Here is a 25,928-nt window from a genome sequence, read left to right on the forward strand (position 1 = left end):
GGTGCATTTCGGGTTGAAAAAATAGTAACGTTGTCCTATAGAGATGTGCGACAGAGGCTTGAACGCGCAATCACACTCCTTACCATGGGCGCTGTTCTTTCTATGTACGTCACTGACCGTATCCCAGAAAAATTTCCCCCTTTTCAATGTGAATACTTAGTCGCGTAAATATCAAATGGCAGCGTATAAAAACCGAAACCAAACTACCGCGTACTTACATCATGGCACAGGTCTCTCCTTTTCGAAGCTGTAATACTGCTGCAGGCATCGCTTTTTGCTATTCACGTGTGAGAGCGAGGCATACAAGCATTGGCGTTCTTCTGTTTTTCAAGCGAGTTTTGAGCCTGCTCTACACAGCTTCGACGTTCCACCACGCTGTGTTTAGAATCTCTGTTTTTCTTTTTCTATAACTCTTTCCGTTCCGTTCGAGACTCATTACCGAGCCTGTGTGCTCGACATGGTCCATCTTACAGAATAGACGCGCCATTAGCGGCAATGCATGATGGAAACACTCCCTGCAGACGTGCCATTACGTTGTGCGCGTCTCGAACGGCCGGTCTCATCGAATAAGCGTCTGTTTAGGGTCTTCACGACGCCCCTTTCATGGGATTCCTGGCGTTGTCGGTGGCCGCTCATAACACAGTCCAGACCACATATTATTAAGGGCCGCTATGTTATACTTGACGTTCCAAGGCGTTGCCCGCCGCCTGCCTGGACTCCGCCTGTGCTCTATCACCAGCGCTACCATAATGCATGAAGAGAGGGATGTACTTCCGTGCCTTGGCGGCTTTTTCCGCGCCGTCCGCTCGTGTTAGAAGCGGCAGTTTGAAAAGAACACGGCTTCTGGAGAGAACTGAACAGATGCCCCGATGTTATCTGACTGCTTCTTGGATAGTATATCTTAGGACTTGGGATGTGTAGATGCAATGCAGCAGAGCTTGCGGTACGTGGATAATGTCGGGAAGGTTCGGGGCCACAATCACGGTTTGCAGGACACTGAATCCGTCGCAATACGCATGTTGGTGCTAATGGTTCGCCCCCCACAACATGTACCTATATATATGTGCATAATATAAGTGTTTCGATGTCGAGATTGTAATGCGGCTGTATCTTATATTTCAGGCACACCATCCTCTCCGAGTCACGCTAGTGTTTCGTCCAGCGACGGCCAACAGCGAAAGGGAACTCCCCAGCCGCCACCGCATTCATCCTCCCACGCCCAGGGGGCTGACAGGCAGACACGACACACGGATGAAGGTACATCACGTCCTCTTCTACTCCTGAAGAGCTTAGTTTCGAGCAGCGGGACGGTATACACCCGAAGTTATTCAAACGATCATCGCGTGCTGTCTCCTGTGACAGGTTCATCCGAAATGATGGATAACTGCGGGCAAGAAAAATGTTTGAGGCAATGGTATCGTGTGGTGAAGTGATATTGCAATAGACGCACCCAGAAAAGCCCGAGCCGCTAAGATTCGTTCTTGACAAAATTCTTACACGGGGGCTATTAGTTTGCATAGTATTTTGCTTGGTGCTTTTGGTGCTTTTTTCATTTTCACAAAACACGGTTCCCGCCGCGATCGCTCACTGCACTCACTGCACTGCACTCACTGATTTCACTGCAATCGCACCAGTATTTGCAGTGGCAAACTCGCCGCGGAACTTCGCACTTGATATGCGGCATCCTTGCGTTGACGATGCTATTCCCGCCACGCTGTTCGTGAAAACAGGAACGTTGAATGCGCATACAATTTTCGACGCGGACGCAATTGCCTCGCACCACCGTGGATCCACCATGGGTGATGGGAACGACAGACAGAACGTTGAGAGCAAAGGATGCTGTGGCGTGTCTGTCACGTTGTCTAGGTCCAGGTGACGTTGATGTGATGTCTCTTGAAGTGAATAGGTGGCGGTGTTACGGACAGACACGACGGGACAAATCGTCCCCCATAAGGATGGGCTTACTCTTTCGGAATTCCGTCAAACGCCGTAGCTTTCTAGGGCCACCTTCCGATCCCGATCCTTGTGTTTCCTTGTTCTCTTCCCCCTCACGTTTTCTCTCGCCACGACTGTTAGGGCCGGACTTCTGCTTGGAGGAGACCTGACTGAAGGCGAGCACTTGTCTGCGGGCACAACATTAACAGGACGTTGAAAAATGTTAGGCTAGTTTAGCTATATGGGACCAGACGGAGCGGCACTAGGCAGTAAAGTAGCTGTGGAAGTCGTGGATGTGCGTCTAGCTTCGAAGGTCTCGCGAACACAGCGAAGAGTCTCATCGTACACGAAGCACTTGTTACCGATGAGTAGGTTATCGAACCTAGGCCGGAAGGGAGAAGCCTGAGCGCGGCCGAAAGTCAGCATATGTTTTCGGGCATTCCGTATAGAGGAAGCAAAGTCTTCCGATACAGACAGATTCGTTCCCTTTAACTTGAATGATGATGAGAGTATACGCTCTTTTAGTTTGAACGAAGCAAACTTAGCTACACTCTAAATCGTTTCACACCTTTAAAGTGTGTAAAATAGGTGTATTAACAAACATCACACCCCTTTCACACCCTACAACTTTGTTTTGGAAGTTCCTGAGGGTGTAACAATGGTGTATTACGCCCCCAGGTGAAATATGGTGATAAGTGTGTCGCCTGGGTGTAGAAAGGGAGTATGTTTATTTTGGTTCACATGAACAAAAGTAAATATATACTACAACAGGGAACAGGAAGTTACATTACAAAAGTGCATGGCCTGGATTTACAACACGTCTACCATCTGGTAATGCATGCAGATTTAGAAGATCTGTTGAGATAGTGCTTATATTTCTAAAACACGTTGCTCCTCATTGCAAGACAGAACAAATACATGATAGTGCTCATCATACTCAGCTGTAGGTAATGTTTGTATGAGAAAAATGGTATCAGAGTTAATAACATGTATGCCTGCAATCTCAGCGAACACGGGTAAGTCCTCCGCGGAAGATTCTTTGGCAACAACACAGCCAACAGCAAATGTGTTATCCTTATCAACTGCACTTTTCACATAGACTATATATTCTGCGTGAATATCACGGTCATGAATGTAACTCTGAATTGCTTCTGGGGCATGATGAAGTATTATCTCCTTGGAACCATCAGTAGATGTGGCATTTCTGATGAAGGGCTGCAACCACACATGCATTTGATAAAATTGGTGTCATCTTGCTAATGAAAGGGTTATGTTCTTAAAATGTCGAGTTTTTCTAGCAACATCTTTAAAATGCTAGTGTTTTCCTTCGAAACGCGTACAACCATACAGATAGGAGAGGACCAAACATCCTGATGAGTCGCGGATAATGAACAACGTAATGCATTTTACAGGGGTTAGATATTTGTGAATACAACACTGCAAAGCCTTGAAGAAACGAATAAATGCAACGTTCTAAGTAATGAACATGCATATGGGGGAGGTGCCTGCTCATGAGAGGGTCTACAATTTCACGAAAAGCTATATATAGCTGCCATGCTTCATTACCATGCACAGCTGCCATGCCATGCCATACATGATTGTCTATATGTCAGCTGTGCATGTTTACACACATATTTAATCACCTTGATGTGCATACATATGGACCTCAATGTGATTATACGCAATATGCTGGTAATTGTGAATACACAGTTACCAGCATATTGCCACAAACCCAGCAGTTTTATTCGGCGTTACACCCTTTACACTCCAATTGCCATGAGGGTGTTAAAATACACCTTAAAAGGTGTGCGCCATGAACATTTTGATTTACACCCTTTAAGGTGTAAAACGATTTAGAGTGTATAATCGGACGGGTCCTACCATTGTGGGAACGTCCTAGCCGGTGGGCTCTTTCAACAGCATCTGGATTGATACTAATGCTTAGCTTATCAGAACATAGTTCTATTATTTTCTGTTCCGATTCAGCCCACGATTCATTGCCGGAATCAGGTATTCCGTAAAAAACAAGATATATCTCGGCGCATGCGACCTTCAGGATCATAAATCCTTGATTTTAGGAGGGTTGGTACTTGGGACCTCAGTCAACCTATTCTGAGCTTCGCGAAGGTCAGAGAGTGACCGTTGAACTGTACATACGTCAGTTTCTATAGAAGCAACTCTTGTCCCAAGCTGAGAGACCGACGATTTCAGCGCGTGTTGTTCATGTTGTAGTGACTTAACTTCCGTGAGTAAGGTGCTTTGACCGTCATCTAGTTTCTGTAGTAACTCCATCATGTTATTAAACTGCGTTTCCTGATCCTTAGTCATAGGGCCAGGGTTGGACTCAACATCGCCGGAACACAACAGTAGCAAACCAATCACATTTGTACACTCGTTCAATATATAAAAACATGTTTGTGGGGAGGGTAACAGGAGCAAACATACGTTATTGCTTCTCTTACAAAATAACGAATAGTGAGAACCAACCTGTGGAAACGCAGGTGGATAGATTAGTGTTGTCGTCATTGTTCCGTTACCAACCCCACTGGGGAGGGAATGGCGATGCTCTTCTTTTGAAGGAGAAATTCTTGTGACTGGTGACGTATCACGAGATAACAGTTCGTGATGGTTGGTGAAATTAAGTGCCCCTAATTAATTAATCATTCACCATGAAAAAATACAGGCGATTAGAACCAGGGAAGGGTAGCGGACGTATTTTCGTTACCGTTTCCATTTTTGGTATCGCTATACTTTCGTTTCTGTTATCCGTTTCCGATACCAGCCGTTTGTTTCTGTTACTGTTTCCGGTAATGGAAAGGCTGTTATAAAGCTGCAGGAGGACAGCCATCCGGTTCTGTCAGCACCCTGTTTTCCCCAAGTGCTGCTTCGGTGTCACGCGTACACACTACACAAGTAATTTTACGTCGTTGGGATGACCACATCTTGCAATATTTTTTATAGGATGTAGGAACATGTCTTCAGTTTTCACTCACTCTGAGTCCAGCAACTCAAGATAGGCGTACCCTTCATCCAATGTCGCGTTCATAAGCGGACGCTCTCAGTAGTAAGTAATACTGTGATGCCACGGTGAAATGAAAAAAGTAAAAATCAAATAACTAAAAATCGTATGCTGTCATCCTCGTGCTATGGTGGATGCATGTGTTGATGTCATGGAGTTATGGACTGGCACGAGGTAACCGTGGGATGCGCCTTCGAGATCCAATATTGCGCTTTGTTTCCATGCTAGGACACTCAGACACTGCTTTCTTACTGCTCTTGGTCTGAGACACTCAGTATAGGTTCATCGAAAGTCAAATTTGAGAGTGCCACAGAATTCCGCATCTTCAAAGAGGCAGAGATGCGGAATTCTGTGGCACTCTCAAATTTGACTTTCGATGAACCTATACTGAGTGTCTCAGACCAAGAGCAGTAAGAAACACGGGCGTTACCTTGTTGCAGAGTTAATACACCACGCAACTCGTCATTTGACTGTTGTTTTTGTGCATAATCGGATTATACTTAGACAGCTCACCATCCGTTTTGTTTCAGAGGCGGGGAGTACCCTCGAATTCGCGGAAGTTCGCTCGACAAGCAATATAGTATTCGTTTTCTCTTGGAAAGGGAATGCTAGTACCTTTTGAAGCTTTTTGGACTGTGAGCTTTTCCATTTCTCTGTTTGCTTTATTTAAACCACCGCGCTCTGTGTCCGTTATGGGAATTACCAGAAACGGGTACAGTGGGGCAACAGGGAATGAAATAGTTATGTGGTGGCTACTCTCTATAGTTACGGGTCCGTTAATGGTGCCGACACCAGCCCCCTAAACACACACACACACAACTCTCGCAAAATGTTTCAAAATATGATTTGAAGATGATAAAAGCAACTTCAAGCTCCCAATAAACATCCATGCGTCGTCTCGATCTCAAAGCTGTCAATATCCCACGGACGTCTACTGTACGTTTGTGGGATGTTCGTGGAATGTGCAACAGGGGAAGATTTTTTTGTCCCTTGGACGTAGAGATGATGTCTATGGGATTTGTGGCGTGTTCCCTGGGACGTTCCAACCTCCGAGTCAGGATATGACATGGATGTTCAGGGGACGTCTCTGGTTTACTGGGCTGTTCGCCTCTGACGCGAAATGGAAGCGTGACGTGTCCACGATTAATTTAATTACATACACAAACAACACGGAAGTGAAGAATTGCTTGGAGCATTAACTCACAATCAATATAATAGCTGTGTTTCTTACCGCTTTTACTGATTTTCGTTTGGGACGTTTTGGTAGGTCCACTAAACGTCGTTCGCGCGCAGTGGTACACCAACGCGTGTGTCTCTATATCTCGGGAGAGATGCTCCATGTGACACCCCATCCTGGACCTAATTTGGACAATCCTCGAAGCAGCCACGAGAGATGTCCAGTGGACATCTATTTCTGGATGTGGCCGTTGGGGCTCGTTTCGGGCGTCGACATGTGCTAGTGTTCCCTCAGGGACGTTGTCCTACTAGAAATAGTAGTACAACCACTTGCACTGGTTAGAATACTGTTCAGTTGCAAACAGATCATGTACGTTATTAGAGCCTACCGCTAGAAATCGTTGGGGCTATCCATGTGTCAAGATGTCACTTGCGAACAATGAGTGGCGACAGTGCAACAAGGCTTTACCATGCTCCGTACTCTTGCGTCAGAAAGGCAGAGTGAAAAATTGAGGCCTGAAATTTGAGGCTTGATAGTGACACCGAAGACGGCTGTCCAATGCAGAGAGCTAATCGCGACTGGTTTCACCACACGCCTCCCATATAGCAGGGTTGGGTGTTGGGAGCGGTTGTCTTTGACTTTTTGGTGCGACCTACATGCTTGGTGTGTGTTCGTTCTCAGCACCATCAGAGCCATGTCCGGAGGAGCCAGGAACGGACGAACAGTGCACGGGGGACGCACCTGCTCCTCGAGGTGCAAGACGTCCTCCCCTAGAGGGCCAAGCCGACGAGATGGCTCGACAAAGGCACATCTATGAAACAGCGTTCGATTCCCGCATCAAGCAAAGGGACGACGGCATTCTGGGCACCCCTCATGGGCTCCGCGCTGGACCCTTGCACCCAGCACCCTCTTCCAGTCAGCAACAGGGGCACCGAAAGACGCAAGATGTTGGCCCTAGGCCACCCCCTCATCAAGTAGGCGTCGGCCAGTTCTCATGTCCTAATGTTTGTCCTTAGAGCTAAACCGGCGGGTGAAACACCAAGGCTAGCTGATTTGGGTATTCCTTCAAGCATTCGTGTATAATATTGTGCAGGAAATACTTATGTCTGTGTGAACTCCACAAATCTGACAGCATGGAGGAAAGAAAGAGACGTCCATGTCTGAGACAGGCTGTCAGTCGCGACGTCGCGGAGGAAAGAGATAGTGGCGTCGCTGGCCCGTCGCGCAACGCGAAAATCGTGCTAGTTGTTGCTCCATGTGGTTTAGCCTTTAGGGAAGAAATGAAGAAATGCGAGGAGTTCTGTGTGCTGCACGTCAGCTACGACGAGGGCTCTTGTAGAAGAACGCATAATACTTAACGTACTGTGCGTCAGAAAAATAAATAAATAAATAAATGTCCTTGAGCAGTAATTACAGCCGCCGCAAGCTTCACAGGAGTATTTTTTCACTGTGTAGATACTGAAAAATCAGTGTTGCAATGGCTGCAAGTTACTTTCCGCTACTTGCGTTGACACACTCGCACACTGCATTATGGGCACGGTTATAGTCTGCTTTTTCCCCTGAACTGATTTTTCAGTTAGGTGTTCTTAGTCTTTGTTCTGAAGTATGAAACCATTACATGTACTGAAGTACATTCAACTGTAGCTGAGGTGGAGGACCCTTGGGACGGTTGCGCCCCAGCATATTCATCTGGATATGAAGGTTTCGGTGCTACTGTCACTTCCATTGTTGGCATTTGCATCAGTAGTGGCACTTCTGCAGTTTAAGGCCCGTTAGACTGGATGACGCCGTTTATGTCTTCTTTTAAGCGATGCTGTAGTTGTAGTACAAAATGTGCATGTTTGCATGGGGTGATTGCCTTTTCAGGGCAGTGGAGGGTCGTCTGTACCGACCCCAGCGCCCCGCGGAAGCAGCGGGAATAACGCTCCTGTGCCAGCGACACGGGCCAGTGGGGCCGCTGCCAGACAAGCAGAGAAGGCCATTTACCAAAACCAGCCCCTGCCACCACCCCAGTCCCCACTCACAGAAAACCCATCTTTCGCTGTCAAGAGGCCCATCCATGCTGGTGTCAAGGTACAGCAGAATTCGAATACCTCGTGGTACCCATTGCAACTCTACGGATGTTTCCGATGTAGGAAGGTTGAGTGCTACCCTCTGTCTCCATGGAACCCGCGAGATGACAGTAAATTTCAGAGGCAGTCACAGGATGCATTTTGTGAAGTGAGCCCACTTCTCATGTTTGCAAAAAAAATTCAATATACAAACCAGACATGAAGTCCTAGGTTTTATTGTACAGGGCAGCATTGTATGCAGTGAACGTGATGACTTTTGCGAAATTAAAGCCACAACTGTCATCTTATTGCTATGCGACCTTCAGAGCTCGTTGGCTTTAACATATATCAACCTGCATCAATGTATCCATGTGAGAAAGGACAAGCATCTCTGGCGCAGAGAGCAATGTAGCCGCTGATGTATGATGTAAGCAGCCGGAAAGTTTTTTAGGTGCCTACGTGGACTATCTACTCTAAGAGAGAGAGGGAGAGAAAAAAAACTGTGACTTGCACTCTTCAGGTACTTCCATCAGAGCCATTGCGTCGAAGCCGCCATGGTCATAGGAAGGACAGTGAAGGGTCGTCTGGGGAACGTCCACCCGTCCTGGTGAACGGGTTCAAGGCGACATCGTCTGACAACGTGTCTACATCGTCCTCGGACAACAGCCCGCGGAAACCCGAGGAGAAGCGAGGTCGTCATGCCCCGCCTCCCCACAGCGGGCCCTTGCAGAACGGAGCCCTTTTTAGAGCCTCACCATCGGCTGACAGCCTCTCGACGTCCTCTGCAGACAGCCCTCGGAAGCCAGAAGAGAAAAGAGGGCGGCTCGTAGCCGTCGCACCTCCAACTGTTCTCAATGGGGTTGGTTTTAAGGTACACTGTATCCTTTTCTCTATTATGGAGAGAATGTAAGGAAAAGAAAGCGTGAAATTGTCTCATAATTTTCGCTTATACTTCACTAAGAGTGATAAGTAAGAGGTCATACAAGACTGAACAAAAACCTAAAATAAATTTCGCCCTCGAGACTAGAACCACGAGGAAGATTTTAGGCCAAGAACCAGTGAATGTTGTTCACTCATTGTTGTACGTTCAACCATTGTTCACTCTGTCCTGCTCATAATAGATCTTTTTCTTTTAGCCACTTGTAGTTTCTGCGACGGACAGCGATGTTTCGGATAGCCCTCGAAGACTAGAGGAAAAGCATGTGCTACACATTCAAAGTCCACACTCAGACACGCGTCCAGAAGGGGACTACGATCACCCTTGGGATCTGCCTCGGCTCAAGAAAGGAGAAAGTCCACCTCAGGTAGAAACCCTGGCTGCTGTGAAAGTGGGCATTGCTTATGTACCTCTTAAACTCCAAAATTCAACATTCCCCGCGATAATCACTATAAGCCAGCATCCCAATGGCACCGTGCTTAGAGCACTGCACGGGCCGCGTTCTTGGGCCGTGGCCCGGCCTTTCTTTAATTTATTTACCCTTCCGGACCAAGCCTGACGGCTCCGTACCTGGCCCGGGCCGGGCACGAGCCTGAAAAGTTTCAAGGCTACCCGGCCCGGCCCAGCCTGGTCCAGTGTAGCCTGCTGTAAAAGTTCACCGTGGCTACCTAATAGTGCGGTAACACAGGCTCGATTCCGATCTAGGACCGGCAATGCACGGGCCCATAAAGTCACCCCCGAGCCTGGCACAGGCCACCCAAAAAGAACACATTACTCGGGGCGGTCGCGGGCTTTCGAGTAAGCCTGAACACGTGCAGTGCTCCAAGTCAGTGCTTCCATTTCGTTTTTCTTCCACCTGGCTGGCGATACGTTACTCCCCATGCTTGAACCACCCTCGGACCCCATCCTGAGGGTTTTGCTTCCACATCATGTGGTGTGCCCAGGGCCGGGTTGATAGGAAGTGCAGAAGACTGTGACACACCCTGCCCATACTTATAGATATGCTCTGAGGTTTTTGGGGTTTTAACCGATTCTTCCCCGAATTTACCCCCCGAACCGTATATTTAGTGATTCGGGTAAAATCCGATTTCTCCCCGAACCGGGGGACATTTTGTCTCGCGGCGGCGGCACCACAGTGCACGACAGCGGCAGTGGGAGATCACCGACGGAAGGAGGCGACAGCCGTGAGGGCGAAACGCATGGAACGTTTCCCAAACGTCAAAACGTCGCGTGCACGCCGTGACCTTGTACGCGCGGCCAAGAAACGCCCGCGGATGACCACCCGTATGCATGGTACGCGCACCCGCATGGGACGCGGATAGAGCGAGTGACGCGCGCCAATGTTGCCACAGTCGTTGACCACAAGTGTTCACGTTCGAATATCAGTAGCCGACAGATTCCGGCGTACAGTCTCCGCGCGTCATAAAAAACTCGGTTTTCCGAAGTCATACGCACGCCGAGCGCGCTCGCGTCGTAAAATCGTCGGAAAAACGTTGCGGCGCGCGTGGCTTCCGGCAGTTTCACGTCTGTTGCGCTCGTTCGGCATGGCTGTACTTCCCCGTGGCTGAAATAACTCCCAGCGCCAAGGAACTTAGTAGCAACTTAGATAGTTCTGAAAAGGACGGAGTCAGGAGCCAAAGGCAAGCAGAATTGCCGATGAATCTTCGATACTCCGATGCTCTTTTCTCCTACTTCGACGCCGAAACGAAAACGCAAGCGTTTCTCACGTGAAGACTTGTGACAGCGTCACTTTAAGTGAAGTAGTACTTTAATTCATGTGCAGGTCTGCATTACCATGCAGGTTTGAATTACTATTCCATTCAATGCGTGTTTGAAATGCCACAGACCTTTTAACACCGTCCTCATTTTGTCGCAGACAGTGTTATTACTTAGTTTGGAAGCTGTTTTATTTTTACATTTGTGATATGTATAAGAAGCCTGATAAACACGATTTGTACTTGGCACATAATTCTAGCAATTTAACACCCGAATTCACTCGAATTGGAAGCTGCTGTTTTCCAGCCGATTCTTTCCTTTTTTGACTATAATCGTGACAACCAGCTTGACCCACTCGTGTGTGACCAGCAACGACGAGCTATTTCGCCCTTCGCCTTTTCACTGGTTTTCTGGTTGAGCACAACCAGCTAGCGTAAGCGACCACATGTGACCGCTGTTCCAGAAGATGTTCCCAAAATATGACGAAGTGAAGCACTACAGGTGCCCACGGACGAAGACCACTGCCATCATTGGTAAAATGCCTGCAGCTGCGCAAAATGCAATGTTGAAGAGCCTGAGACGATGCGTCTTTGCAATTGTGGTTGACGAAAGCAACACTAGTGTGTCACAGCTCTACCGATAGTGGTGTAGCAGCAAACGTCAATGACGATGACGATCAGCTACGCTGTTAGGTCACACGACGCCACCATAATGAGTTTGAAAAGAACATCGCTCGTGGACGTCAACTCAGACTTGGAGGCGTTACTCGAATAAAGTGTTAGGTCTTCTCTGATGTGTCTACGCGTCATTGGTGACCCGAACCCTGGAGTTCAAGAGCTCGGCAACAGGCAGGCAAGCGACATGCCTCCTCATTCCCTGCCACCGCATCAACCGCACCACTCCATGGGCCATGTCGCTCTCCGCCTCCCTTCGTTTTGGCCACGCAACCCAAACATATGGTTTATTCAAGTTCTTTATTTGTTGTTGTTTATTCAAGGCTCAGTTCCAGCTGGCCGGCATGTCTTCTCAGCTGTCCATGTACCGCCACATCGTTGCAGCTGTCCTGCTGGACATCGCTATGGAGGCGTCTGATGTTCTTCCATCTCCTCCCGCAGAAGAGGCTTATGCTCGGCTCAAGTCTGCGATCATCGAGCGTACCTCCATGTCCGAGCGTAGTTTTCTCCAGCAATTGCTTACTGCTGAAGAACTCGGAGATGGCCGCCCGTCCCTACTGCGGTCAGTGGAATCCTTGCTTGAGAACCGCGCGTAAGCGTTGACCTCGGGGAGTTGTTCTTCCAACGGCTTCCACCCCAGGCACAGATGATTTTGGCCCGGGCCTCAAGCGTGCCTCTTCAAGATTTGGAACAGTAGGCTGACAAAATTATGATGGTTGTTGGCCCAGGCGTTGCTTCTTTTGCTGAAGCTCCTTCACGCTGTACGCCTCGCCTGCCTTCCTACACAGCGCCTCAAGATTCGCTAGCCGCGCGCTTGTATACCCTCTCCCAGGAGGTCTCCGACCTCCGCGAATGTGTAGCGGCACTTTCTCCCGCTCCAGGGAGATGCAGACAGCACACCTTCCCTCGCAGCCGCCGTTTCCAAAGTCGTTCCTACCGAGCACGTCGCCGTTACCCTTCTCCAGCAACCGGCGACACCTCTTCTGCACCCCTGTGCTGGTATCATGACCGCTTTGGCAACCATGCCGAGCGATGTACATGGCCTTGTGGATGGTAGGGAAACGTGCCGAGCGCGCGCTGACGGCGACCAGCAGCACCCCTGTTCCAACGTTCAGACCCAGTCACCTCTTCTACATCACCGACCATGTCAGCAAGACGTGCTTTATGGTCGACATGGACGCCGAGGTCAGCGTTCTACCTCCCACTGCCTGTGATCGCCGAAGGTCACCCATCTTTCATTTCAAGCCATTCCACGGCCATTCCAGTGTATGCCAGCGACTTCTTGACCTTAACTCTGGCTTACGGCGCAGTTTTCCCTCGCTCATTCTCGTAGGCAGTGTTATGCAAGCCATTTTGGGAGCAGATTTCCTGCAGCGTTTCGACCTTACTGTCGATCATTCACGCAAGAGGCTCCTCGATACCTCGACACGTGCCAGTTCTTGCTGCGGCATTCTTGACCATCTCTGTCGTCGCTGTAACGCTGCCCCCTTGCTTTCTCTCTATGCTGCCTCCTCCAGGAGTTTACCAGTCTTACTCAACCACCCGACTGGAACCGTCCTGTAGCCCATGATGTAATCCATCACAGTGAGACCACCCGTGTTCGCTCGGGCTCGTTGACTGGGCCCTGAGAAGCTGAAGATTGCTTGGGCGGAGTCATAGCACATGCTCGCAATTGGTGTGGCTAGACCCTCCTCCAGCAATTGGTCTTCCGCCCTACACAGGGTGCCCAAGAAAACCGGGGACTGGCGTCCCTGCGTAGACTATCACGCTTTGAACCTGGTCACAGTTCCGGATCACTATCCGCTACAGCGTCTGCAGGATTTCACCGTCAATCTCCATGGCACCACCACTTTCAGAAAATTTGACTTGATGAAGGCATACCACCAAATTCCTGTAGCCCCCGAGGACATCAAGAAAACTGCCATTACGACCCCCATTCGGCCTGTTTGAGTTTCCCGCACATGCCTTTGGTCACCGAAATGTGTCTCAAACCATTCAGCGTTTTATAGACTCTGTGACTCATGGTCTTCCCTTTGTCTTTGCATACACTGACGACCTGCTTGTGGGCAGTGCCACTCTGGAGGATCACGTCCAACATCTCTGGCTCTTGTTTTCCCGGTTGGCCGACCACGATGTAGTCGTTAATGTGCAGAAGTGCGAGTTCGGCGTTGATTCGACAGGGTTCCTCTGCACCAGAGTTACCAAAGAATTTGCATTGCTCCCCTTTCAAGTAAAGTTGAGGCCATCACCAACTTTCCCCAGCCTCAAACCATCCGGCAGCTCCGCCGCTTTCTTGGCCTGGTAAATTTCTAGCGGTGTTTCATACCTCACTACGCCGCCACTCTTCGTCCGCTCGAAGCTCTTCTTTGGAAGCTGTCACCCCGTGCAAAGTCCTTAGCTTGGACCCCTGAAGCTCATGCCGCCTTCCAGAAGATTAAGGCCAACATCTCTAGCGTCACGTTGCTTTGCAATCCGAAGTATGGTGCGCCTACCGTACTCATGGTTGGTGCCCCTGGTACCGCTGTTGGTGCCATGCTCTAGCAGCAGTTCAACAACTCCTTGCACCCTACCACCTTCTTTTCAAAGGGCCTCAAGCCTACAGATTAGCAGTACAGCTGTTTTGGCAGAGAGCTTCTTGCCACTTACCTTGCCGTTCGCCATTTCCGACATTTTCTTGAAGGTCGTAACTTCACCATACTCATGGACCTCAAGCCCCTGACCTACGCCTTTCGTTCTGCCAGCAGCTGGCACTCCCCCGTGAAATTCGACATCTTGCTTTCCTGGCCGAATTCTGCACGTAAATCCAGCACGTCAAGGGCTGCAGAACTCCCCCGCTGACAACTTGATCCACGTCTCAACCTTGGCATCGCTATTGCAAGCCATATTTCCTGAGGCGCTCGCTTCCGCCCAAGTCCTCGATGAAGACCACAAGCATTTCTGTGCACGCCAGCCTTGCTCACTGAAGCTGCAAGATGTCCCTCTTCCTGGCTCCGACCTGAAGCTTTGTTGCGACACCTCCACCGGCCGCCCTAGGCCTTTCGTTCCCCCGGTGTCCTGTCGGGCCATCTATTCTTCCCTTCACAGCCTACCGCATCCTGGTATCAAGGCCACCCAGAAGCTTATCTCCGAGCGCTACGTCTGGCCTTTTATGACTACAGACGTTCGCACCTTGGTTCACATTTGCCTTGCTAGCCAATGGTTGAAGAAGCATTTCCACTCCATTACCCCGCTCGGTTCGTTCAAGCCTCCTGATGCCAGATACGACGTAGTCCACCACCACCTTAAAGCAGCACTCACTGTGCATGAAGATCGAGCCCACTGGGTGGACAAACTCCCTCTCGTGCTCCTTGGTCTCAGAGCTGCCCTCAAGACCGATCTAGGGCTGCAGCTTCTCCGAAATGGTGTATGGGTGCGCTCCGCCTTTCTACCGAGTTCTTCACGCCTGGCACATTGACCCTCGCTTCTCCACTGTGTCTGGACCGCCTCCACCATACCTTTGCGAGTCTTCGCGTCATGCCTACCCATTCGAGTTCGACCCGCCAGCCTTATGTTCCCCAGGACCTCAGCACAGCATCCCACGTCTTCTGCACACCGACGCCATCAGGAAGTCCCTCTGTTCCCCCTACTTTGATCCGTATCCCGTCCTGCAGCAGACTGAGAAGACCTTCCATATTTCCATCAATGGATGGGAGGACAGTGTCAGCACGGACAGGCTTAAACTAGCATTCGTGGAAGACTGTTTCCTCTACCGACATCCCAGACAGTTGCCTACCCCACATGGACCCCTATTTGACCCAGTCTCCTGTCCTGCCCACCTGTCGTCTGCACAAGAGCATCACCTGGGCAGACAGCTCTCCGCATGTCTCTAGCAGGGGTCCATGTAGCAGCAGATGTCAACGACGATGATAATGAGCTCTGTTGTTACGTTACATGGCGCGAGCATAATGTTTTTAAAAAGAACATGAACAAGAAGACAAAAAGAGGGGGCGCTGAGCGCGCTTATTGGCGAAGGGAGATAAGGCACTGACGATTGTGGCTCAGTAAAACAAGTGTTCCTTGACTTGTGTCTCTGCCGCTCGGTGCAGTGGTAGGGAAAAAGACGGGTTGGGCTCTACTCCGGATGGGATTTACGGAGTGGAATCCCACTACGTCGACTCATACTTTGAGGCATTACTCGAATAAAGTGTTACGCCTACACTGGATCTGTCTTGGCTACTTATGACGAAGAGGAGTCGCAATACAGTGGCAATGCTATTTCGAGTGCAGAATGCTAACGCTCCCCCCCCCCCTTTACGGTGAGGGAGTCTCCCGAAGTTGGAGATCGTCAGGTTGGCAGGTATGTTGTTGTCTGCAAATACTACTGCCACATAACAGTACGCGTTCTTGCAAGGGGGCTTCTCATTCTTTCTGTGAGTACAGGCTTTCACAGCTGTCGCTTTTTCTCCGAATTTAAGATATTAATTCACCTGTAAAAAGTAAACGACGAGAAACTCCGAATTTTCAGACTCTCCCAATATGTAAAAAAATAAACTACAAAATAAACTAGCTATCGGTCGCTGGAAGCCCCAAAGGAGAAGTTTGTCGGATACATCCTAATTGCTCCAACTTTTACCATTGTATTTTTTGGGGATCTTTTTGGATCAATCCAAAAACTGGAACTCTAATGATGATCCGCGTATGGATATAGACCTTGAATTAAGCGACAACCAGAAAACACCTGTCGTCTCTAGGTTTCCAGAACAAAACGGTGTTCCACCTTTTCCCTCTCTTAGTTAACGCGCAACCTTTATGGTGCTATGTTTTTGGGTGAAAAAGTGTTGATCATGCGAGTAAATATTGTGCATTTCAATATGTGATGAAACGCACATGTAGGTATGTATGCAGTGCATGATTCTGTTACCTCAAAATTTTTAGGTTCCTGACCATCGCACAAAGGTGCAAACACCTCCAGCCGCATCCCATGCTCAGCAACTAGTGTCACCCGAACCTGTGGTTGGTTTGGCCCTCTCTACGCCGTCCTCGGTCGTCCAACTTCCAGCCAGTCCTTCAGTCGCAACAACATCCTCTTCTTCTTCAAACACTTCACTGGCAGCAGAGGCGTCACCTCAGTCCAGACCCTCGGGTTAGCAGCTATTGTTTCGTGTCCTGCTGAGCATTGCATCCCAGATGTTTGTCCAACTGAATGAACTGACATCTGAATGGGCACTAATTTCTCCATGCGGAATGAAAGATGCTGTTACCTTGACACCGATACCAAAGGAACGGCACTCATCCGTTGTGTCGATCATGGTTTATGAGTGAAAGGAACTGCAATGTATACTTTCCCTCTTCCTAAGAAGTAGACTATGTGGAGCATCCTCCCATTGGTCTCCTCAAACGATCCCCGCGATGATTGGGCAAATCGTTTGAGGAAACCAATGGGAGGCCCCTCCGCATGGTCGTGCATCTAGAGGAGGAGAGATGATGGAAGGTGCAAACTGTTGTCCCGTTTGCGCGCAAGTCTTGAACGACGCGACGGATGAGTCCAGTTCCTTTTGTGTTGGTGTCAAGGTAACGGCATTTTTCATTCCTCGAGGAGAAATTTTTACACTTTGGGGCCCATTTAAGTGCATGATGTCAATTTTAAAGCCTGCTGAGCTTTTTGTGGGATCAATGACTCAGCCGGGAATGCAGGCAAATCTTCTTCACATGTTTAAGTTAAACGATAGAGTGCGTTCCACATTGTGTAGTGGAATGTCATGCTATGCCTAATGTCTACTTCTTGTGCTACACAATTAATTTCAAGTATTTATTTTCTGTATTTTAGCAGACCTCTTCAAAAGCTTAGTTTTGATAAGCATAGAGAGAACCATTGTAATGCAGAATGGAGTTGAAAGCTTTTACAAGTCCGACAGCACAATATCTGTTCATGGCCGATATGAGATGTTACGGTAATGATATTTTGCTCCACGTTTGCAGGACCTGCAAGACCCTTGCTCAACTTGAATCTCAACCTAAATGCATCTAATTCTCCAAAACGCTCGCGGCACAACTTGACCCTTAACTTTGGTTGCGCCGCGCTCAGCGTCATTGGTGAAAAAGTGGACCCCAGTGTTCCTCTTGAAAAACAAGGGTAAGTGCGTTGTTAGCAGTGCAGAGCCATAATCACCGCTTATATATTTGCTTTCTAGCGCACTTAATTGGTGTTTCATCTCAGATACCGCCTGGGGTGCTCGTCGCCGGGCGCTTCCAGGCGGGTGCATAATCCTGCACGTCTGAGCAATTTTGTTCGATAAAATCATTCGTCTCCCTCTATTCAAATACACAACTTTGACGGGAATTAACAGGATTGCACTGTGGTTAATAATTTAGTTAGGAAACTCTATATTTTTGGTTACTCAGGCTGCAAATGAGCTTGACAACTCCCCTGCCTGAACCTTTTGCTTGCTTGTTTTTGTGTCCTTTGTTGCGTATTGTGTATATCAGCTTTGACAAATAAACAAACAATTTCTTGCAAACAAACAATTTCACATTGTAGGCTCAGTCACATAGTTTGCAGGTTGTCATCTGATCATATGACAGTAGCATAATCGCAGTACATATACTACTGTCATGTGAGAACATCACAGTGGTGGTGTTTATAGGATCATGCTGTCATGGGGAATATGGTATCCCCCACACGACACATTCCTGAATGCCATCATATGTGTATTTGTTTCAACTAGTGTACCTGACCAGTGGTCAAAAAAGAAAGCAAGATCAAGAGCACATGATCTTGTACTGAAAGGACACCACATGCATATGCACTGAAAGAAACCGAAAAAAGTATTCAGACCTTTGCAAACATAAAAATTGAAAAATCTGAATGCCATACATCAAGATTGCTTTGCCTTAGGATGTTGAAAAATACTAGGTCTCGTATCACTTTTGTTCTTTTTCTCCCGCCTTCTCTAATGCCCGTTTGTCGGCATTTGAGGTACCGGCGTAAACAAATACATATCAGGTAGTTCCCTTGTTTTGTGACTCTTTGATGCATCATTTGTTGTAGCTACCTTATCTTGGATTGCAACACTTATTAGAAAGTGAAACTCTGCTCAGTTCTAAGCTTCGTTTGCAGGTGGTACCACGGATCGATTAGTCGTCTAGACGCAGAGAACCTACTGAGGGTTCTGAAAGAAGGCAGTTACCTTGTCCGTAACAGCGAAAGTTCCAAGCATGATTACTCTCTCTCCCTGAAGTAAGTATCAGCACCGCATTGTCATATTAAGCTTTTCTTCTCACTTCGTGACTCTGGTGAAAGCAGATAAGTGGTACATATGTGTAAACATTGATTTCTCCTGGAAAACTAGCATCGTCTGACGTCGCCTAAAATGAATGAGTTAAGGACTGACAGAAAATACAAGACTGTAAGGCTCTTGAACACTGCGGCACGAATTTTTCACTCAATCGCCGCAAGGCACATATTCGCAGCAACTCAACTTGTACATTTTTCGAAAGCTCTGGATGCGAAAATTCGTGTCTTCACTGGCTTAATTCTTGATCAGACCGTAACACATTTGACAAACATGTCACAGCACATATGCTTGCATAGCTGGCATCACACATGCTTCTGCTACAAAGTAGTCGAACAACCAACTGTGAAAACAGATTTTGCAATAACAGAATATCTGTTGAAGTGTCAGTTATTGCTCCACGTTTTTTCACATCCTTGAAATTTTCAAAATTTAGGGTCTTGGGAACATTAAGAGTCTTTGCAGTACAGTAAACCCAGGTTAACTCGCAGTCGCATAAACTGAGAAAAAATTTGGATGAGCGAAACTCCAAAACTTTCAGTGTGTTGATCATCTGTCATAAATAATATACACTTCAGCCAACTTACCTTCACCGCAATTACACAAAATGACCACTCCAAATAGCGGAAAATGTCCTGCGGGATGCTTGGTGTTAAAAACCTCAGTTCCAGTATGATATAGAATGATCACAGTATTTGTTGTGAAGTTGCTTATGATTCTCAAGTGGAAAGGGGGATCGGGACTCATCAAGCTCGTAGCTTTTTTCCTGTTCCCACCAAGTGATTGGTGAAGTAAAGAGTACTACGTGTATTATTATTATTATTATTATTACACATACCAAGTACAAACGGTGCCAGCTCCTAGCAGGTGACATGTTATGTGAAGTCATCAGACAATACTGGTGGATGCAAACAATGCAAGTTCATGTCAATGGAAAGTTTTAGTGAGTTGTACGCTATCGCATTTGCTTACGTAAGGGAAACCGTGGTAGTTCTGCACAATGCGCGAAGCTCTCTTTATGTATGCGCGTGAGCAGGACCACCAACGCTATCTCTTATGTACGCATAGGCGATAGCGTACGATGCACTAAAACTCTAATGGTGCAACAAAGCCTTCACAGATCTCGTGAACAAAAGGAACCTAAGTACTCCTTGTGACATACTTGTCTGAAACCGGCAGCTGTCAGTTTATCCAGTCTGAAATCTCTAGATGTTGCAAGATTGTTTCTTCTTGCTAATAGACTCGTGCGCCATACTGCACACACTCAAACACAATAATGGTACAGCTCCTTTGGGCATTCAAGCCAATACTGTACCCTTGAACATTACTGGGTTACTGTACCATTGAACAAATATTCCAGACAAGTGTGCTGCATGTAGTACACAACTCCTCATAATGGTAACCAACATGTTAAGTCTGCTGAAGCTGGAGCTGTCTTTATGCCATTTGTGTCACTGCTAGTGCTCGCATTTTTTTTTCATCACGCGATCCTACTTGATTTAGCCAGTATCTTGAGGTGTAATGCAGTATTCCAATATAAAAATGGTGCATCAATGAGATGCTTGATCTCACTTTGCTTTGGCATGTTGTTTTGTGCAGGAGCGCACGTGGCTTTATGCACATGAAGATAGTGCATAACAACGACGGGAAATTTATTCTGGGCCAGTTCAGCAAGCCGTTTGAGAGCATCCCTGAGATGATCCACCATTACTCGGTCAATAAGTTGCCCATCAAGGGCGCTGAGCACATGTCCCTCCTCTACCCAGTTATAGACCAGCTACTCTGAGGTGGTTCTTTTGTTCTAACTCTCCGGTAAGGTTTCTCCGCTCTCAGCTAACCTGTACAAAACGTCAAGCACCCTTTACTTTTAATGCCACTGGTTCGGGAGGAAGCATGGCAGAGGGGAAAGGATCGTTAAAAGTCTAGCTTGACACTTTAGGATACAGTCGAGCCCGTTCATTACGAGATTAGTGGGAACCCGAAGTCTGATCGTGATATCAGAATATCGTTATGCATCTATGAACTTCTGCAAAGTCGCAGGCCGTGATCACGTCAATGAAGTAGAAGGGTACACTGCTGGACAAAAGTTTATGAAGTGGATGATAAATTGTGGAGATAATTCAACGATATCATGTCTTCTAGTTCCGGCAGGGAAGCACATGTAGACATGTATTTTTGTGTGTTCTATTCTACATGGAGGTATTACAGGTGATATCAGAGCGCTTGTTGGCCTTCCCAACCACGTTTATGGGTACTATGGCACAGGGAAACGGAAGATATAGACTTTGCACTTCTGCCAAGCTTAGACCATGTTGGCAGTTTTTGCTTTGAAAATTCAGTTGAATAATTTTTGTGTGTTGCCACTTTGGTACGACTGTTAAAAATTACCCTTGCTGCATTAGTTTCTTGCTGTATGCTGTTGAACGTTGTTATAGGGGTGCAAAAATATAATTAGCATCGAAAATATGCCTGTATTCTGAACTTCTAAATCAACATCCAATCTTCGGGATCATTTCAGGACGTTTAGTGGGTAGCTTTTCGATAGCACCACCTGTTCAGGAATTATTCAGCCGGGGGACTTCGTGAAACATCCGGTATAATAGAGGTTAATGGTTACAGTCCAACGGTAATGCAACACTTGACATATCTGCTCATTACAAAATCTCCCAAGTGTAGCAAAGGTGCACAGTGCTATGTCTAACAATGTGTTGAATTCCCTAAAATCTCACCTTATGAGTCACTGCTGCAATTCAGAAATCAAAATGGGATAAGGTGGTTCTCCTTTTTTGTATTTTTATCTCTTCTTTTAGTTTCTTTTTTTCTGTCATGACTGATGCTATGTTCTCATGCATTTTTTGGAATAACTTTGTTGCAATGAACACAGTTCTGACACACAGCTTTGTGCTTGTTATTTCCAGAAGTTAGTTATCATTTCAAAGACAGAAGAGAAAGAAGTCCAGCATTGTTTTCAAGCCACAGGTTGTGTGTGCAAGTTTTGGGCTACCTCTTCTTGCTGAGATGTTTCCTCTTGTGTTCGTTAAGAGAAGTAACAGCATTCTTGTGTACATATGAAATGCTTTGTTGCTATACAATGGAAATACTCTGGTCACTGAATCTCGGCAGAACTAGCCCTGGAATAAGTGAAAGTCATGACTCAAAGTGAAATTGTGATTTATTTCTTACATTTTACGACTTATATATAGTAAATATGGTGGGGAAACAAGTGTAGGAGTTTGCAAAAAATACTTGCCAGGATACGTGAATATGTGTGTATTTTTATGGCAGACTTCATGCAAGCTTCACAGCCTGATGTACTTAACTTTTTTTGAGGAGGAAAAGTGTATGGCAGTCTAGTCTTCTGATACACTGCTAATGCCACAACATCACAGTAGATTGAAGAAATTACTATAATGAGCAGTGCATGTATGCTTTTCCTAATTTCATGCATAGGTTAAAGCACAAGACTGTTGCAAACTCTCTACTATTTCATACACACGCCTTTTTGTGCCAACTTTTACATATTGAAACTAAGTGGCAAATAATTTCGTTTCCTCCACTGGCATAATAGGTTTGACAAACAGCGAGGACTATTATTAGCAGTGTTCAGGCAGTGGGCAGTATGAAATATTCTTGGTTTTAAGAGGGTCTGGAGGTGCGGCAGTCTAATTTTCATATTTATTAATCACATTCCCTTTTTAAGTGTCTTTCTTTCGTTTGTCACTGCATCATGCTGCTTCGACCGTTTCATTTGTTCTGAACATGGCCCTTCATAACACTACTTTGCAAATTGTTCAGCTTTCCCACCTGCAAGCTTAGCCTAGCATGATGGTTAATTCACATAGCTTTTGTTCTCAGAATCCAAATACTAAATATAAAAAAGCAGAAAGCACAGTGATGTTGTTTATGTTTTAGTTAATCACACTCACTGTTTTACAACGTAAGTTGCGTTTGTAGTTGTGGCGCTAACGTGTCTTGCTCGCGTTTCTTCAGTAGAAGCCTGACATATTCACAGAGTTTTGTTTTTCCAGTGAATTCCCTGCTACAGGATGACCGTGGGCTCCCCAAAATTTCATACCCATTTCGTGCAGCATGATACACGTGGGCACGAGATCCCCCCAACTATGCTCTTGAAAGCCTTGCCGAACAAGCTTTTGCTCCCCTGCTTACGTTGGCATGCAGCTGCTTCACAGTTGTCTCCTCTTGTGGCTCTCCTCAGTTGCGAGATAGAGCAAAAAGGTATGGAAGTTGAGGGATAAAAACCATGCATATCATCTCAGGTCAAAGAAGCATACCTGTGACATGTACTAGGAGCACATCTGATTTTTTTTTTCTCCTCAGGATGTTGTTGCCATCATCTAACTGTACCTCTTGAGTACAATAACTTCAGTCTGCTGCAAATTTCACAACACTCTATAGATAGAGCCTTGCATTTTAGGGTTAAACCTAATAAAACCAGTTTTGAGACCTTTAAATTAGATTTTTATCAATTTGGGTAAAATCCGTAAAGCCTCCCCAAAAACTGAGCTTGTCAAAATGCAAAGTCGTCAACCCGTACAGGCACTGCAGTAAATGCTTCACTTTCTGCACTGCCGCTTGGGTTGTTGTGTTCATCTGAAGTGCGTGAAGGACTTTTATTTTATTTTCTGTCCAAAACTAACACTTTTTCACCTGGTATTGCCTGATTTTAGCCTATTTTGGAGCTCCTGAAATCAAACTCGATTTATATATGCGATTTTAAAGGTAACATAAACCCTGAAGACACGAGGGCCTATCTGTAGAATGACGGAATGTGGAATGATGTAATTCCTTAGGAGATACACACCCGAGTTTTTTCCCGTGTGGAATAAAACCCATGGAAAACCATGTATGCAAAGTCACGTACACGAAAGAGAAAACGAAATGGCAGACAACGATCATATAATTCTGATGTACAGTGGATATTGAAGATTGGATTGTGTATTTCCTACAGTGCATCTGACACTGGCAGTGATGAACATCATTCTCGAGTGCCACAACATGCCTAGAATTTTCCTGCTTACATAGACGACTGTTCCACAACCACATAAATGCGTCAAAATGTGGTACAACACCGTGTCTCGTGTCAATTACTGTCACGGCTGCCAACACTTATTTTGATAGCTAAGGTTGTTATTTTGTAACACACAAACCACACAAGTTTTTAGAAGACCTGGTAACACTGAAATACCATGTGGACAGAAAAGTGTCACTTCAGGAAGTGCAGAATATTAACTTTTAGAAATGCTGTGCATCGTGCCACACTTAAGTGATGTACTCTGTTAGGAAAATGTTCAGTGTGCTGACACTGATTGTCTGTTCATAGCGTGTGTATGTAAGATTGTAAATATAGGTGCCAATAGTGTACACGAGAGTGACTGCAGTACTGGATGTCTAATATCTAGTGTAGGTTTTAAAATTGCAGAGAGTCAACATCAACTGCTTTCATTTACATGTCCCATTCACCACCACTGTGATTTCCAGAATCAACCTTTTTTATTTCACACTTTGTATACTTTTATCAGAGCCCAACATTTAAGTTCGAGCAACTTCAATCAAATTCTTCGGTATAGTCTTTTGTTGGTGCTGGTTAACTTTTGTTAAATGAGGGTAAATGCTTGCATACCCTCATACTCTCTCAGATACTGAAATATGAGAGCAAGGAAAGGACACGTTAAAGGCAATTCCTAAAACACAGCAGTAAAAGGTAATGAATCCAATCTAGAAGGGCTTTTGGAGTGATCCTTGCTATGTAAACTTTGATTATTTGGGTTTTGATAAGTTATCAGGGTAGTACATTGTAGCATGTGCTAGAGTTGTGCTACTTCATGTCCCAAAACCTTAGATTGGGTAGCAGGCATATGGAGTGGAAAAGAAAGACAAGAAATCAAACAGAAGCGGAAAGGATTGGAATGACACTTTGAGTGCTTATATTTAATTATATTTTCTGTGAGCTGTACATATACTTGTCAAAATGATACTTGCCTGCTTTGTTGTATAGTTGCATTAAAAAGACAAGATTACCTGTAGATATGTAATATTTATGAAATAAGCAGTGCACTCTACAAAGGAAGTCCAGTTCGATGGTGAAATTGAATATCTTAGGTGAGCATTTTTCTCTTTTATGTGATCAGTGCTTTCAGTCTGCCATTGATAGTCCTTTTTCGGAAAACGCAAACAGAAAGTAAAACTACTCCTTGAAGTTGTAGCTTTGCTAAGTGGATTTTGTTCCCTGAGATTGATGTGGGGAGCAGGCCAGGAAAGAAAAACGTTTGATTACTTTGTACATAGAAACGTGCTACAAATGTTTTGTTTGACTATAGATGGACGCCTGTACTTAAGTGGCTCCATTGTCACTGCACACATCAAGTTGCAATATGTGTAGTAAACCTTAAAGTTGTACATAATAGCATTCTTTATACTACCCTTCCAGTTTATTTGGAATGAGCACGCTTTTGAGAGCTTTTACCAGCTCCTGTTCTATTGAGCTTGGATGAAATCGTCAAATTTTTACAAAAATGTGTGTTGGGCACAGAAAAAAGGTGCTGCATCAATACATATACTCTACGCCTCCTCTATTTTTTCAAGACCTGGATGTTTGCTGCGAACTCTGACCCTTTATGGTGCGGGACTCACAGCACAAATGAAACAGCTATAGTAGACACTACCAACTGAGAGGAGTGCTCTCATTGGACATAGAGAGCTTTGACCCGGAAACATGTCATGGGAACACCCCTATGACGTTTGGACATTTTGGAACTGCCAGGACTTGAAAGAATAAAGGAGACACTGATATACGTTACTGTGACCATGTGGTAAAACGTGTACGAGGACATTTGGTAAATAAAGTCAGTTTGGTAACGTTAGTACGTTTGCTTCGTGATAATTCTAAGGAACACAGGTGGTGCCACATTGTTTTAGTACGCTTTGCATAGCAGAACCTCATCCATGTAAACCTGCGTGCGCCAGTCGCCCAATCTAGCTCCTTTGGAAATGTTCACCGACGAACGTCATTGCCGATGTCATCACACATGTGACGACAACAAGGCCGCAGCGTCCATTGGAAACCAAACCTTGTTGCTTTGATTGAAGTCTCGATTTCACATATATTGCTTTATCTTCAATGCGTCTAC

General features: G+C 46.2%; 2 protein-coding genes across 5 annotated transcripts in view; one reads left to right on the top strand and one right to left on the bottom strand.

Annotated features, from left to right (window-relative positions):
- The window catches only part of LOC135388771 (uncharacterized), a 250,406-nt gene extending 224,745 nt beyond the window's left edge, over positions 1–25,661 (top strand). For all 4 annotated transcript variants that reach the window (XM_064618552.1, XM_064618553.1, XM_064618555.1 and 1 more), the window contains 10 exons: positions 1,123–1,257; positions 6,813–7,105; positions 7,998–8,204; positions 8,703–9,053; positions 9,319–9,486; positions 16,424–16,631; positions 17,468–17,621; positions 18,606–18,725; positions 20,380–20,592; positions 21,699–25,661. In XM_064618552.1, coding sequence (XP_064474622.1) covers positions 1,123–1,257; positions 6,813–7,105; positions 7,998–8,204; positions 8,703–9,053; positions 9,319–9,486; positions 16,424–16,631; positions 17,468–17,621; positions 18,606–18,725; positions 20,380–20,566 — 1,823 coding nt within the window. In that variant the 3' untranslated portion in view covers positions 20,567–20,592; positions 21,699–25,661. The remainder of the gene's footprint in view (positions 1–1,122; positions 1,258–6,812; positions 7,106–7,997; positions 8,205–8,702; positions 9,054–9,318; positions 9,487–16,423; positions 16,632–17,467; positions 17,622–18,605; positions 18,726–20,379; positions 20,593–21,698) is intronic.
- On the bottom strand, positions 1,916–4,461 carry LOC135387694 (uncharacterized). The gene is made up of 4 exons (XM_064616793.1): positions 4,093–4,461; positions 3,769–3,985; positions 2,189–2,453; positions 1,916–2,123 (listed from the first exon to the last, which is right to left on the bottom strand). Exons 1-4 carry the CDS (start codon positions 4,459–4,461, stop codon positions 1,916–1,918), a joined length of 1,059 nt encoding a protein of 352 aa, XP_064472863.1.
- Positions 25,662–25,928: the final 267 nt, after the last annotated feature.

The sequence above is a fragment of the Ornithodoros turicata genome, chromosome 3 (genome assembly GCF_037126465.1).
Source record: "Ornithodoros turicata isolate Travis chromosome 3, ASM3712646v1, whole genome shotgun sequence".
NCBI classification, from domain to species: domain Eukaryota; kingdom Metazoa; phylum Arthropoda; class Arachnida; order Ixodida; family Argasidae; genus Ornithodoros; species Ornithodoros turicata.

Excerpts from the sequence above, each read along its gene's own strand:
- LOC135387694 (XM_064616793.1), bottom strand. The coding sequence starts at position 4,461 with ATGACGACAACACTAATCTATCCACCTGCGTTTCCACAGGTTGGTTCT. Across the intron at positions 3,986-4,092 it reads TTGCTTCTATAGAAACTGAC|GTCGCATGCGCCGAGATATA; the intron begins GTATGTACAGTT and ends ATGATCCTGAAG. Across the intron at positions 2,454-3,768 it reads ATCGTTTTACACCTTAAAGG|AGCGTATACTCTCATCATCA; the intron begins GTGTAAATCAAA and ends TCAAACTAAAAG.